The sequence below is a fragment of the Rhinoderma darwinii genome (assembly GCF_050947455.1).
Source record: "Rhinoderma darwinii isolate aRhiDar2 chromosome 5 unlocalized genomic scaffold, aRhiDar2.hap1 SUPER_5_unloc_22, whole genome shotgun sequence".
Classification (NCBI taxonomy): Eukaryota; Metazoa; Chordata; class Amphibia; order Anura; family Rhinodermatidae; genus Rhinoderma; species Rhinoderma darwinii.
In genome coordinates, this window is record NW_027461779.1 from 129,974 (window position 1) to 146,235 (window position 16,262).

Below are 16,262 nucleotides of genomic sequence, written 5' to 3' on the forward strand. Positions count from 1 at the left end.
TTTAGGCACCATGTCAGCTTTGAACAGGTCTAGTGGAACTAAAACAGTGGAAACCCCCCAAAAGTGACCCCATTTGGGAAACTACACCCCTCAAGGAATTTATCTAGGGATGTAGCAAGCATTTTGACCAGCCAGTTTTTTTGCAAAAATTTTTGGAACTAGGCCATGAAAATGAATATCTACATTTTTTCAAATAAAATGTAGGTTTAGCTAATTTTTTTTCATTTCCAAAAGAACTAAAGTAGAAAAAGCACCACAATATTTGTAGAGCAATTTCTCCCGAGTAAAACAATACCCCACATGTGATAATAAACAGTTATTTGGACACACAGCAGGGCTTAGAATGGAAAGAGCGCCATGAGGAAATTATCTAGGAGTACAGTGAGCAGTTTGACCCCACAGGTGTTTTACAGAACTTATTGGAAGTAGGCCGTAAAAATGAAAATCTACATTTTTTCAAATAAAATGTAGGTTTAGGTATTTTTTTTTTCATTTCCACAAGGACTGAAGGAGAAAAAGCACCATAAAATTAGTAAAGCAACTTCTCCCGAGTAAAACAATACCCCACATGTGGTCACAAACATCTGTTTGGACACACGGTAGGGCTCAGAATGGAACTAGCACCATTTGGATTTTGAATAGTGTCTGGGCGCCATGTCACATTTGCTGAGCCCCTGTAGTACTAGTACAGTGGAAACACCCCAAAATTGACTCCATTTGGGAAACTGCACCCCCTGAGGAATCATATAGGGGTATAGTGAAAATTTTGATCCCAAAGGTTTTTTGCTGAATTAATTAGAATTAAGCTATGAAAATGAAAAATAATTTTTTTTTCCAACAAGATGTAGTTTTAGATCAACATTTTTCATTTTTACAAGGAATAGAGAAGAAAAAGCACCCCAACATTTGTAAAGTAATTTCTCCCGAGTACGGTAACACCCCATATGTGGTTATAATAGGCTGTTTACGTATATGGTAGCATTCAGAAGAAAAGGAGCGGTACTTATCTTTTGGAGCGTAGAATTTGCTGGAATGGTTTGCGGACGCCATGTTGCATTTGCAAAACCCCTGATGTACAAAACAAAAGTGACCCCGTTTTAGAAACTACACCCCTAAAGGCATTTATCAAGGGGTGTAGTGAGAATTTAGACTCCACAGGTGTTTTTCAGAAATGAATACGCAGTGGATTGTGCAAAGTGAAAATTGCAATTTTTCCACTGATCTGCCTATTCATCGCACAATATGTTGTGCCCCTGGAGAATCTAACCCCATAAATTGTTAAGCGGGTTCTCCCGGGTATGGTAATGCCTTACTTGTGGCCATAAATTGCTGTTTGGGCACGCTGTAGGGCTAAGAAGGAATAGACCGCCATTTTGAGCATGGATTTTGCTTGGTAGTTTTGTTTGAGTTTTGCTGGTATTTCTGTTTATAATGTGGGGGCATGTGTAATCTGTGCGGAGAACATCAGGATATATGTAATCTGTGCGGAGAACATCAGGGTATATGTAATCTGTGCGGAGTACATCAGGGTATATGTAATCTGTGCGGAGAACATCAGGGCATAATAAGAGGGTATAATAATGGGGTAAATAATACAATTCTCCATAGATGTGTGTTACGCTGTGAAGCGATCCGTTATGCACAGGCCGGTGTAACACTGATAAACGGTTTTCTTTCTTATCCCCCTTTTGTAACACTCTGCACCTTTTGGGGACTTTTTCTCCTTCGTTGTTTGGGAAATATTGCTGGGAAAGTTTTCCGCTGGTATAATACGGGCGCCCTCGCTTCCAGCGGATGTGCTATGTCCCTTCCTTTTCCTAGTTCCTAAATACTAGGGCCCTGAAACTGAAGGAATGTTCCCCTCCGGCCTGCACATTCAGATGTTTTTTCATCACCGCATTACTAGTGCCGTAACTTTTTTGTTTTTCAGTTGATTGAGCGGTGTGCAGGCTTGTTTTTTGCGAGACGGGCTGTAGATTTTATTGGTACCATTTTGGAACACATACGACTTTTTGATCACTTTTTATTTCATTTTTTGGTAAAGGAAATTACCAAAAACAAACAATTCTGGAATCGTTTTTTATTGTTTTTTTTATCGGCATCCACAGTGCGCCATAAATTACATGTTAGCTTTATTCTGCGGGTCGATACGATTACGGCGATACCAAATTTATATAGTTTTTTTTTATGTATTGCAGCTTTTGCACAATAAAATCACTTTTTTTATAAAATCATTTGTTTTCTATGTCGCCATATTCTAAAACCCATAACTTTTTTATTTTTGCGTGCACAAAGCGGTGTCAGGGTTTATTTTTTGCGGGACGGATTGTCGTTTTTATTAGTACTATTTTGGAGTAAATGTGACTTTTTGATCACTTTTTATAGCATTTTTTGGAAGGAAATGTGACCTAAAAACAAAGATTCTGGCGTTGTTTTTCATGTTTTTTTTTACGGCGTTCACTGTGCGGGATAAATTACATAATAGTTTTGTAGTTTGGGTCGTTACGGACGCGGCGATACCAATTATGTATAGTTTTGTTTTTTTTTTATGGGTTTTCCCATAATAAAAGACTTACTATGGGAAAAAAGTCAGTTTAGCTTTATTTTTATTTGAAATGTGTGTGTTTTTATTGCTTTACCACATTTTTATTATCTTTTTTTTACTTTTCTGACTTGTCCCACTAGGGGACATGAGGGCCTGATGCCCCGATCGCTACTCTAATACACTGCACTACATACGAAGTGCAGTGTATTAGCGCTGTCAGTTATTCACTGACAGCAAGCCTATGAGGACACGCCGCAGGCGGGTCCTCATCGGCTCCCGTACAAGGCAAACTCGGACGCCATTTTCTGGCGTCCGATTGCCACAGCAACGCAGCGATTGCATCACTGGGTTGCCGGTAGGGTGAAAACCTATCAGATGCTGCGCTCTATTGAGCGCAGCATCTGAGGGGTTAATCTGCCGGATCGGAGAGTAGCTCCGGTGCTGGCAGTTACAGGAGGGTGCCAGCTGTATAATACAGCTGTCACCCCGCGGTGATGGTGCCGGCTCTGCTTCTGAGCCCGCACCATCACTGCGCCGTACATCTACGGCGCTTTGCGGGAAGCACCTCCCGACAGCGCCGTACATGTACGGCGCATGTCGGGAAGGGGTTAATGGTGGACAAGCTTGTAAGGGCTGTTTGCATGGAGTAATAACCCCCACTACCCTAATACTGCTATTTAGATATGATTTATGGAGGAATGTGTTGTATTATATATATATATATCTCTATCAGTATATTTATGTACTGAATGGCCACTTTCTTAGAGACACCTGCACTTTCACGGTTAGAGCTTCCCTTTATGAAAATTAGACATTAGTCATTAGACCCTGCGGTGCAGCATTAGATCAAGTATTTGTATGATGAGAAAAACCACTGTGCTCACTATTTAGCAATGTTGATTTCTACTTTATTCAGCATAAGCAGTAGTGGGATGTGGAGTGTTAACCTACGGCAGTTTCACGTGTACCCTTATACTTTGTAAAGGCCTCGGCGTTATATAGCAACAAGGCAACTTTAAATCGTACATTACAGTGATACATAAGACACAACAAATGTTTGGACAGAGTCTACGCAGTTACATCTGTATAAGATGAATAGAATAACATACTTTAACTTAAAAAATGCACTTAGATCTTTGCGATCAATAAGACCTAATGGAACGAGGGCTTCCGCCTGTAAGATCAATTTCTGCCTCTTTTTTGAAGCAAAAGGTTATGTCTATTCCCCCCCTGTGAAAGCGTGTTTAATGCACAAAATGCCCGCAATCCACATTCCCCTGGGATTACCTCCATGATATGTAAGCATGCGTTCACTAAAAGGAGGAGATCCCTACCTTGTACCCAATAGATCGTACATGCTGCCTGAATCTCTTGAATATCGGGTGGATGGTCCTCCTGATGTAATAGAGATTACAGGGACACATGACAATACACACAACAAATTCGGTTCTACAGGTAATGAATGATGTTATCCACTTTAGTCGTCAAGCCTCCTAATTTCAATCCTTGCACGATTGAGTTGGCTGCAGAATCTGCAGTGTCCAGATCTATAATCTCCTCTCGGAGCCAACTCAATCGTGGAAAGAACCTGAAATAAGGAGGGAAACTATAGTCACACAGTTTAACCGCTTCCCGACCGCCCACTGTATATTCACGTCGGCACTTGCTGGGCTCTGTGCAGTGCCGACGTGAATTCACGGTGGGTGTTAAAAGCGCGATCCGGGTGTCTCAGAGTAGCGCTGACACCCGGATCGCGCTGTTATCACCTACCTCTGGTCCCGGAGATATGATCGGGACCTGATTAGTTCAGGTCCCGGTCATGTGATCGCAGGGAAAGTGTGTTGTAGCAACGAACTGGAAAGTTTGTTGCTATAACAAAGTGGAACGTTTGTTGCTACAACAAACTTTCCCGGGGACCGATTGCGGGTGCTGCAGTCGGTTATAAGGCAGAACCGGGGGCCATATAACAGCGCCCGGGTCTGCCATGCACAGCAGCCTATGAGAACCAGCCGGATGCTGGCTCTCATAAGCTTCCTGTCAGTGTGACTCTCAGCGTCACACTGACAGTTTATAATACGTTACACTACCTAGGTAGTGTAATGTATTATAGCAGCGATCAGTGCTGCCAGGCTTCAAGTAAAAAGTAAAAAATAAAGTAATAAAAAAGTTTTATAAAAGTGTAAAAACAAGTTATAAAAGTTACAAAAAAAAAGAATGCTTTTTTCCCTATAATAAGTCTTTTATTATAGGAAAAAAATGAAAATGTTAAAAAAAAGTACACATATTTGGTATCACAGCGTTCGTAACGACCCAAACTATAAAACTATAATATTATTTTTCCCGCACGGTGAACACCGCAAAAAAAATAAATTAAAAAACAATGTCAAGAATCACTTTTTTTTGGTCATCAACCCTCCCAAAATATAGAATAAAAAGTGATCAAAAAGTCGCATGTACCCCAAAATAATACCAATAAAAACTACAACCTGTCCTGCAAAAAACAAGCCCTTACACCGCTTTTTTGACGGAAAAATATAAAATTATGACTCTCAGAATACACAAAAAATAAATAATTTCATCAAAGTGATTTTATTGCGCAATCGCCACAAAACATAAAAAACCTATATACATATGGTATCGCCGTAATCGTACCGACCCGCAGAATAAAGTAAAATGTCATTTATACCGCACGGTGAACACTGTAAAAAAAATATACGAAAAACATTGTCAGAATTAATGTTTCTTTGTCACTTTGCTTCCAAAAAAATCTAATAAAATGTGATTTAAAAAAATCACATGTACCCTAAAATGGTACCAATGAAAAGTACAGATTGTCCCGCAACAAATAAGCCCTCACACGGCTCCGTTGGAGAAAAAATAAAAAAGTTCTGGCTCTCAGAATATGGCGATGCAAAATGTGCAGAGTGTTCCAAAAGCGGATAAGATTGGGCACCATTTATCAGTGCGACACCGGCCACATATCTGCGAATTATTATTTATGTACCCCATTATTATACCCTCTTATTATGCCCTGATGTACTCCGCACAGATTACATATACCCCCACATCATAAACTGAAATACCAGCAAAACCCCAAACAGAACAGTTACCAAGCAAAATCTGCGCTCCAAAAGCCAAATGGTGTTCCCTCCCCCCACAGCGTGCCCAAACACCAGCTTACGTCCACATATATGACATTTTATATCTGGGAGAACCCGCTCAACATTGTATGAGGTATTTGTCTTCAGTGGCACAAACTGGGCACAATATATTGTACATTAAAATGGCATATCAGTGGAAAATTTTAATTTTCACTTTGCACCATCCGCTGCGCATTAACGCCTTGGCGCACCACGACTTAATAGCATGTCGTGGTGCGAGGGGTTATTTATGGAGCGGGCTCATGCGCTGTGCACGCTCCATATTCTGCAGGTGTCAGCTGTGTATTACAGCTGACACCCGGGACTAACGGACAGGAACAGCGATCGCGCTGTTACAGGAGCCTGTATAATGACATTATACTGCAATACATTAGTATTGCAGTGTATTGTACCAGCGACCTAATGATCGCTCGTTCCAGTCCCCTAAAGGGACTTTTGGGAGGTTTCCACTGTTTTGGTACCTCAGGGGCTTTGCATATGCGACATGACACCCGAAAACCATTCCAGCTAAATTTGAGCTCCAAAAGCCAAATATTGTTCCTTCCCTCCTGAGTCCTGCCGTGGGTCCAAACAGCAGTTTATTACCACATATGGCGTATTGCTGTAATCAGGACAAATTGCTTTACAAATTTTGGGGTAATTTTTCTCCTTTATTCATTGTGAAAATTAAAAATTTCTATGTTTTTTCAGAAAAAAGTAGATTTTCATTTTCACGGCCTAATTCCACTAAATTCAGCAAAAAAACTGTGGGGTCAAAATGCTAACTATACCCCTAGAACAATTCCTTGAGGGGTGTAGTCTTCAAAATGGGGTCAGTTTTGGGGGGATTCCACTGTTTTGCTTACTCCAGGGCGTTGCAAACGCGATATGGAACTGAAAACCAATCCAGCAAAATCTGCGCTTCAAAATCCAAATGGCGCTCCTTCCCTTCTGAGCTCTGCCGTGGGTCCAAACAGCAGTTTAGTACCACATATGGGGTATTGGCGTGAAGTAGCTTTACAAGTTCTGGGGTGCTTTTTAATCTTTATTCCTTGCAAATATTATTTTTTTTAATATTTTTTCAGAAAAAAAAGTAGATTTTCACTTTCACAGACAAACTTCAATAAATATAGCAAAATACCTGTGGGGTCAAGATGCTAACTATACCCCTAGATAAATTCCTTGAGGTGTGTAGTTTCCAAAACCGTCTCACTGTTTTGGCACCACAAGACCTCTTCAAACCTGACATGGTGCCTAAAATATATTCTAAAAAAAGGAGGCCCCAAAATCCACTAGGTGCACCTTTGCTTCTGAGGCCGGTATTTCAGTCCATTATCACACTAGAGCCACATGTGGGATATTTCTAAAATCTGCAGAATCTGGGCAATAAATATTGAGTTGCATTTCTCGGGTAAAACCTTCTGTGTTACAGAAAAAAATGTATTACAAATGAATTTGTAAATTTGTAAATTTCACCTCTACTTTGCTTTAATTCCTGTGAAGTGCCTAATGGGTTAAGAAACTTTCTGAATGCTATTTTGAATACTTTGAGGGGTGCAGTTTTTAATATGGGGTGATTTATGGGGTCTATCTAGTACATAAGGCCCTCAAAGCCACTTCAGAACTGAACTGGTCCCTGTAAAAATAGCCTTTTGAAATTTTCTTGAAAACGTGAGAAATTGCTGCTAAAGTTCTAAACGTTGTAACGTCCTAGAAAAATAAAATAATGTTCAAAAAACAATGCAAATATAAAGTAGACATATGGAATATATAAAATAGTAACTATTTTGTGTGGTATTACTATCTGTTTTACAAGCAGATACATTTAAAATGAGAAAAATCATAATTAACTCTTTCAGCACCCTGGACAGTGACTATCTCCTGACGTCGCGTACCGGAATTTTTTTTGCCGGGTTCGGCCAAAACGAGTTCGGCCGAACCCGGTGAAGTTCGGTTCGATTGTCCGGGTTCGCTCATCTCAAAGACACTCCATTTGGATGTTTGGAAACAGAAAAGCACGTGGTGCTTTTCTGTTTACATTCATCCTTTTGACAGCTGGTGCGCTGTTTCAGTCGGTTCGCACGGAAGTGCTTCCATGCGACCAGCGTGGTTTTCACGCACCCATTGACTTCAATGGGTGCGTGATGCGCGAAATACGCGGAGATATTGAGCATGTCGCGCTTTTTGCGCAGCTGACAAACGCTGCGCAAAAAGCACGGACTGTCTGTACTGCCCCATAGACTTGTATTGGTCTGTGCGTGGCGCGTGAAAACCACGCGGCCCGCACGGACCCAATACACGCTCGTGTGAATCCCCCCTTATTACCACATAAAGAGACACATGTCAGATTTGAGAAAATGGGGCTGGTCATGAAGGTCAAAATGAGCTCGGTCTTGAAAGGGTTAAGTTGTTATGATGGTCCTCAATGGTTGCTTCTAGCAAAAACAGAGACGACATTATACTTTATAGTTCTGTCTGCCAAGTTCCTGGATCCTATAAGACATCCATACAGAATATGTGCACACTGATTCCAACTAATGTACTTACCATTTGTTTTCATCCTGATGGAATAAATGGGATCTGTCAGAGGAGACATTGTTTATTTATTGTATTGTTTCCATGTATAGTAGATGCAGTATACAGAATACATTCAGCTTTCTCTTTAAAGTCACTGCTAATGCTGCATGTACAATAATGATCCAGTCATTCAATGTTCTCATTTTCCTAATTATTTATTCAACTTTTAGGGCCGCCGATGACGAATCGGAAGAACGCCTCCAAAGGGAAGGCAGACAGTTCAGTGACCATCTTATAAACCCAGTGATCACCGATGTCCCTGACTTTAAGGAGAGATTATCTGGAGAACTGGTCTTCCTGAAAACATCCCAGATCGTCCATGGAATCTTCTCTGAGGTAATTGCAGTTCTATGTATCTGACCAGCAGGTTGTATATGAAGAGATGATTGTATATGGACGAGTGTTATTTTCATAAATGCTTTATGAATGTCATCAGTGAATATATTCAGAGTAATATTGGTCATACATCTTCCATATGTTCTGTCTGATCTCCAGGTTGGGCTGAGAATGAAGCTCTGCTGTGAGAGAAGTTGTAGATCTGTCCAGTACATTGTACAGCACTGTCCTCTGTATACAGCAGTGGTGACTAGTAGCTGTATACAGAGGTTAGGATAGGGAAGGCTATATATAAAACCAGTGTATACTCCCAGTGTGTAATTCTGTCTCCATTTACTTACGCAGCTGATTAAAAAAGAGAAGATCGGACAAAAGAGGGAGAAAATTATCGAGTTTAGGAGAGCGCCTCTAATAACAGTGCTGGCTGTAATATCAAGGCAGCAGGATTCATTTCTGGCGGAGGAACTCCTATGGATAGATTACAACCCTCTAATGGATGAATTCATGCCTAGAAGGTAAGGGATCATGGGAATTATATATCCTTCCATATGTCCACTAAACTGATCACATTACCATAGAAAACCTCACTAATTTTGCAGTAATGCATCATATGGTATATTGCCACAAGTCTTATCTACTATAAATCTCAATATACTTTGTGTTATAACAGCCCCCTCCCCCATAATGAGCTGTGTAATATGTGGTGCTGTCTAAATAAAGGCTGATAATAATAATATGAACTATAATGTAGTAAGAATTATAACTTATAATATAGAGAAATTGTTCCAACAATGATTCTCCGCTAAATCTTATTCTCTGTCTTCTTCATTTCCTGCAGGATGTGGCCGGTGTCCAAAATCAAGATGGCCACAAAACAGCTTCACCAATTATATCAAATTGTGTCTGTGGAAACTGAAGGAGAACATTTATTTCACGTTCATTCCCCAAAAGGAGAACGTGACAAAACCTTCCTTCAGTGGGAATATATAATCCATCACATCAACCAGCAGGAACCTGTGAGTCAAGATTTTATCCACTGAATTACTGGGGTTTTGTAGGTTTAGTGATGGAAAAGGAGAAATTGATGGCACAGAACAAAGAGACTTGTATTAGGACGTTCTGGTGAAGTCTAATGGAGATTGAAGGCCTTCTCCTGTATCTTTGACATAATGTTTCCTGCAGCTCAGCCGCTCATGCTTTATTAGGGTATGTTCACACGTACACGTCCGTAACGGCTGAAATCACGGAGCTGTTTTCAGGAGAAAACAGCTCCGCAATTTCAGACGTAATGGCAAGTGCAAGCGCTTTTCGCGGACGTAATTGGAGCTGTTTTTCCATTGTGTCAATGGAAAATGTCTCCAATTACGTCTCAAGAAGTGACAGGCACTTCTTTGACGCGGGCGTCTTTTTTACACGCCGTCTTTTGACAGCGGCGCGAGTAAATAAAATGACCGTCGGCACAGAACATCGTAAAACCCATTCAAATGAATGGGCAGATGTGTGCCGATGCTTTGGAACCGTATATTCGGACGTAATTCGGGGCTAAAACGCCCGATTAACGTCCGTAAATAGGGTGTGTGAACCCAGCCTTAATAATAATAGTAATAGTAATAACCTTCATTTCTACAGCAGGTATAATATATTCCACGGGACAAATGAGCGGCCCCTGCCCGTTAGCGCTTACAATCTAGAGATGCCGGATTGTGGGGTTCCTTGTATGTCACAAATAGGAACTAACGTCTTTATTCATTGTCTTTCACAGTTTCATCTTGATGACATATTATCTGCAGATACAAGGTATGTTATTTATTTCACTCTCATCATTTTATTTTATGTCTTTTTTATGTTTTGTGCTGGGACATGTAGACCCCACAGGTTATATTAATAAATGAGGCCCTAGAGGCTGAGTCAGGACAAGGTACCATTTTTTTAATTAAAACATAGTATAAATTTAAACCCCAAGTATGAGAAATAGGGTAACATAAAATTCAGTAAAAGAAAGGACTGTGTCTCCAGAAGTTGTTCTATAACATACAATAATTCACATATCTTTTCATTTTTCCTTTTTTGCACTTCACAGGTCAATGGATTGGAAATTCAATGAAAAGATCCATAATATCGATCCTGAATGCTGGATAGAAGAGGAGAATATAAAGAGAAGTAAGTCGTCTTTTATAGTGTGTATGGTGTCTGTACATCAAGCTCTTATAGAAAGTGTGACTGCAGTTATTCCGTCTTCTCCTGGATAAGACGCTGCTTCCTATGTGAATGTCATGTGAACAGAAGGTGCTACAAGACGAAGTAATATGCAGGAGTTTAGTATCGGAACCTGATTACTTTACACAACCCGGGTAATAGAGGAGGTTACTGATTAAGGGGTCCCCCTCTATTATGTCCATATGCCCTAATAAATCTTAAATGTGCATCGCTGAATACGCCGTTCTCTTCAGAAGAATACACAGGGGGTCTAAATCTAATTTAGAGGAAAAATACAATGCTGCCGCTCATGGAAACCAATCATATCTCTGCTTTCATATTTTAACCTTCAATAGTACAATGGAAACTTAAATTTGATTGGTCGCCATAAACAAAGTCAGCTGTTCCTACCTACAATTGTTTATATACATTATTCCTGTATCCTTCTGGGCGGCCCACAATATTTACTAGAATATTACTGGAGCTCGTCCTCACTCAGCGATAGTGATGTACACCGCACCCCACCATACACGTAACCTGTGTGTACAAAAATTCCAGGATTTAGGCATGATGAGGTTAAAAATGCAATAGGCACTCAAAACCACAGCATTCACAAACAGTTGTGTAAATGGGTAGTCATAACTATCCATTCACTGCACAAAAAATTAACCAACACTGCAAAGTGTGAACGAGGCATAGTTTATATATTGTAGGTATATAAAGGTATTGCAGGTACTTTGTGTTGCGGCTTTATAATTGTGTTATTTTGTTTTAGGGGGCTGGCTAAGAATGAGTGATGATGTCAGATATTGGTGGAAAGTTGCTAAATCTAAAATCTCTGGAAAGAAAGTCACTCAAGAAAAAAGTAGAGAGAGCAAAGAAAGATCAGAAAGCATTAAAGAACCCTCCTCTTCTTCATCATCTCAACCAGAGAGCTCAGACCCAGAGCCCACCGTGCAGGGTGACCTTACAGAGCTAGTCCTGAAAGAGGTAGAAGATCCTAAGGAAAACATCAACTTATTAAGATCTGAGGAGCAGGACCTGAGAGAGAGGATCATAGAAGTGCAGAATGGACAGATTGTGAGACCACGCTCAAATCTCGGGTTAACATATGACAATGATTATACAACAACTTGGAGACTATCTGGCTGGTGGGAAATGATCAGCCTATAATTCTGCTTTATCAGAGGGTTACAAAATCAGCCCCTTCCATCCGCTTTCAGGAATCTGTTGGGAGAATTTTCCATTCTTATCAATAAAAATTCAATGATTCATCTGAATAAGTGCTTCTTTTATTCTTGCGGCAAGGAGACAAATGGCAGATCAGCAGTTGTCTGAGCTTCATCACATAAGCACACGTTTATATAGGCTTTAACCACAACCAGGTGACATTTTGCACATGACAGTGAGTATCTTACACAAAATACTAGTCTAATGCAGTTTTGCTTCATATAGCATATTTTGACACTAACAACTGAAACTGGGATAAAGTTGAACTTCCTTAAAGTCCATCTGTCTCTATTGAGAAATCCAACTGCCCCAAACTTGAAAGCAAAGCATATTTAACACTTTATCAGAAAAATCATTTCCTGAGAAGTTCTGCATAGCTCAGTGTATATTTCATTTCATTGCATCAAATAAGCATACATTTTAAATAAAACTTTCCTAACAGAATCTCAAAAAACCTAATGTTTACAATTCAAAAGTGCAAAGCAGGAAAAACAATCAAAAGTTCTTTGCAAATATCAGAACTTCCCGCACCGACCCGCACCATGTGTGCAAAAAGTAACATCTTTAAAAAAGGGTTTCATGAAAGAGAAATAGCAGTACAAACAGCTATCATTTCTATATTCTCTCTATCAATAAAACATAACCTCGTCTCAAAGAACTGTTTTGTGTGCTTTTCTAACAAAGGATTTGACCAATCCATCTCAAACAAGTAGTTAACTTTGGAATATTCAATGGGTTATCGAGAGACGGATAGTTGTACAAGATGTTAGGGCTTGCAGGGAGATTTGATCCACTTGTTGTGGAATTGTCCAAAGTTAAGAAGATACTGGAACAGGGTTATAGAAGTTTTGAATAGAATTTATAACGTTGAGATAGATTGCAGTCCAATTACATGTATACTTTGATGTAGTCTTGGGACAACTCTAAATAATTCCCCAAAAAGATCTCTAGGGTGTAGTTTATATATTGCTAGAAAAATGATACTGAAACAATGGATCTCTAATGAGCCCCAGAATGGAAGGTAGCGGTCCTGAGATACATCCATCTTAAAGGTATTACATGTAAAAACATGAAGGCAACTAGAAAATGTTCTCAGCAATGGGGAAGATGGTGTAATGAGGTATCCCCAGATGTTAAAAAAAACTGTTTGGTTGAAAGCAGGAAAATAAAATAATAAAAAAAAAATATATATATTTATTTATTTTTTTGCTCTCTTTTTATCGTGGGGGGGGGAATGCGATTTTTTTCAGTGCGAAGCAATTTTATAGATGAAAATTATTGAAAGAATTTTGTATTTGAAAGAAGAAAATTTAAAAATGTAAAAAAAAATAACTTTTGGAATAAACAAAGTCTGTGTAGTTAAAATTTGCAATAGTACCCTAAACGCAGGAAAATAAAAAATAAAGCAGGTCCACATGTCGGTATAGGCAGTCAATACAAATATAAGATTTGCGCAGCTCATGCTTAATTGAGATTTCAGACAAGGATTGAGAATGTTAGAAGACTTGCTGCTTTAGTCTATTTTAAGGGTATGACCAGACGTGGCGTCTTTCTACAGACACTGTCCGCATCAATGCCGCACATAATCTGCGTTGCAGATTTTGTTGCGGCTTTGCCTAAAATGTGCATAAGGGCTTGTTTACATGAACGTATATTACGTCCGTGCAACGCGCGTGATTTTCACGCGTGTTGTACAGACCTATGTTAGTCTATGGGGCAGTGCAGACAGTCCGTGAGTTTTGCGCAGCGTGAGTCCGCTGCAAAAAACGCACGACTTGTCCTATATTTGTGCGTTGTTCGCGCATCACGCTCCCATTGATGTAAATGGGTGCGTGAAAACCACGCATGTCACACAGAAGCACTTCCGTGGGACAAGCGTGATTCGCGTAACAGCGGTAAAAAGTATGAATGAAAACAGAAAAGCACCACGTGCTTTTCTGTTTACAAACATCCAAACGGAGTGTCATAATGATGGCGGCTGCGCGAAAAGCACGCAGCGGCACATCAGATGGTTATGACACACGGAGCTGTTAAGTGCCGTTTGCGCACGCAAAATGCCACGTTATTTGCGTGCGCAAAACGCACATGCTCGTGTAAACCAGGCCTTAAATTGATGCGGATTAGCCGTTGCGTATTCAGGTGAAGAGTACTTCCCTTCTCTCTATGTAAAGGATCGGCTAGACATAGCTTCTGTGTCGACGCCCGTTTTTACTCACTCTGCACCTGCTCCTAAGTCTGGTCGAGTGACCCCTTCTTCCACCAATCAGCCTGGGAGGCTGAGGAGTGGGAGAGCCTATCACAGCCTGGCCAGACGGAGCTAGCTCCCGCCCTCTGTCCATTTATACCATCACTTCCTGCTCCTCCTTTGCCTGTGATTCTTTTCAGTCTGTTTCCTGGCCTTGCTGCTGCTGCTTACTACTTGTCTTCTGCTTCATATTGACCCTGGCTTGACTGACTATTCTCCTGCTCTGCGTTTTGTATCTCGTCCTCTCCTGGTTTGACTCGGCTCGTTCACTATTCTCCTGCTCTGCGTTTTGTACCTTGTCCACTGCTGGTTTAACTCGGCTCGTTCACTATTCTTGTTGCTCACGGGGTTGCTGTGGGCAACAGCCCCATTTCGCTTAGCTTCTGTGTACCCTTGTCTGTTTGTCTGTCGTGCACTTAGTGAGCGTGGGGACCGTCGCCCAGTTGTGCGCCGTCGCTTAGGACGGGCCGTTGCAAGTAGGCGGGGACTGAGTGGCTGGTAGATTAGGGCTCACCTGTCTGTCTCCTTACCCCACCATTACATAATAACAGGCCCATAAACCTTTTCTACCCTGGTCCCTGTCACTACTATGGACCCCCTTGAGACCCTGGCTCAGCAAATGCAGGGCCTCTCCCTACAGGTCCAAGCCCTGGCTCAGAGCGGCAACCAGCAAGATGCTACCCTGGTAGTGCCCCCCACCTCACCTCTTGAACCCCACCTCAAGTTGCCTGACCGGTTCTCAGGGGACCGGAAGACTTTTTTCTCCTTTCGGGAGAGTTGTAGGCTCTATTTCCGTCTAAAGCCCCACTACTCAGGTTCCGAGAGCCAGTGAGTGGGTATAATTATGTCCCGGCTCCAGGACGGGCCCCAAGAATGGGCCTTCTCCTTGGCTCCCGACGCCCCTGAACTTTCCTCTGTTGACCTTTTTTTTCTGCTCTCGGGCTCATATATGACGAGACTGACAAGACTGCCTTTGCCGAGAGTCAGCTGGTGACCTTACGTCAGGGTAAGAGACCCGTTGAGGAGTACTGTTCGGACTTTAGGAAGTGGTGTGTAGCTTCTCGGTGGAATGACCCTGCCTTGAGGTGCCAGTTTAGATTGGGTCTGTCGAACGCCCTGAAGGACCTGTTAGTTAGCTACCCCTCTTCTGACTCTCTAGATCAGGTTATGGCTTTAGCGGTATGACTTGACAGACGTCTCAGGGAACGACGACTTGAAAGTTTTTGTGCCTTCTCCTCTGGCTCCCCCATGATGGCTCCCGAAGTTCCGTTGCTTCGTTCTTCCACGGAAAACTCGGATGAACCAATGCAACTCGGGGCCTCCGTGTCTCCCCAACAACGTAGAGACTTCCGCAGGAAGAATGGTCTCTGCTTCTACTGTGGGGAGGACAAGCATCAAGTGAACAACTGTCCTAGGCGTAAGAATAAGCAGCCAGAAGAACTTCCGAGCCTAAGTGATCATCGGGGAGGTCACTTGGGCGCACAGGTATTTCCCGTAAATATGAAACCTAATAAGATCTTGCTTCCCTTTCAGGTCTCTTTTGGTGGTAGGTCTGCTACCGGCAGTGCCTTCGTGGATTCAGGGTCTTCTGCTAATATTATGTCTGTGGAATTTGCTATATCTCTAGCTATGCCATTGATTGATTTGCCTAAACCTGTCCCAGTAGTGGGTATCGACTCCACTCCTCTTGCTAATGGTTATTTTATACAGCATACCCCTGTTTTTGTATTCCTTGTTGGCTCCATGCATTTGGAGCAGTGCTCTGTACTGGTTATGCAGGGTATATCGTCCGATTTGGCATTAGGCCTTCCCTGGTTGCAGTTGCATAATCCCACGTTTAACTGGAATACTGGGGATCTTACCAAATGGGGTAATGAATGAATGACGTCACGTTTTTCTGTTAATTTTATTTCTCTCCCTGAGGAGGTGAACACTCTACCTGAGTTTATTCAGGATTTCGCTGATGTTTTTTCTAAAAAGGCCTTTGAAGCGT

At 41.4% G+C, this 16,262-nt stretch overlaps 1 protein-coding gene across 2 annotated transcripts in view; it reads left to right on the forward strand.

The window, feature by feature from the left end:
• Positions 1-12,021, forward strand: part of LOC142687357 (uncharacterized) — a 32,264-nt gene extending 20,243 nt beyond the window's left edge. For both annotated transcript variants that reach the window (XM_075847562.1, XM_075847563.1), the window contains exons 2-7: positions 8,433-8,598; positions 8,944-9,113; positions 9,437-9,614; positions 10,361-10,395; positions 10,679-10,758; positions 11,570-12,021. In XM_075847562.1, the coding sequence (XP_075703677.1) occupies positions 8,433-8,598; positions 8,944-9,113; positions 9,437-9,614; positions 10,361-10,395; positions 10,679-10,758; positions 11,570-11,967 (1,027 nt within the window). In that variant the 3' untranslated portion in view covers positions 11,968-12,021. The remainder of the gene's footprint in view (positions 1-8,432; positions 8,599-8,943; positions 9,114-9,436; positions 9,615-10,360; positions 10,396-10,678; positions 10,759-11,569) is intronic.
• The last annotated feature ends 4,241 nt before the right edge of the window (positions 12,022-16,262 follow it).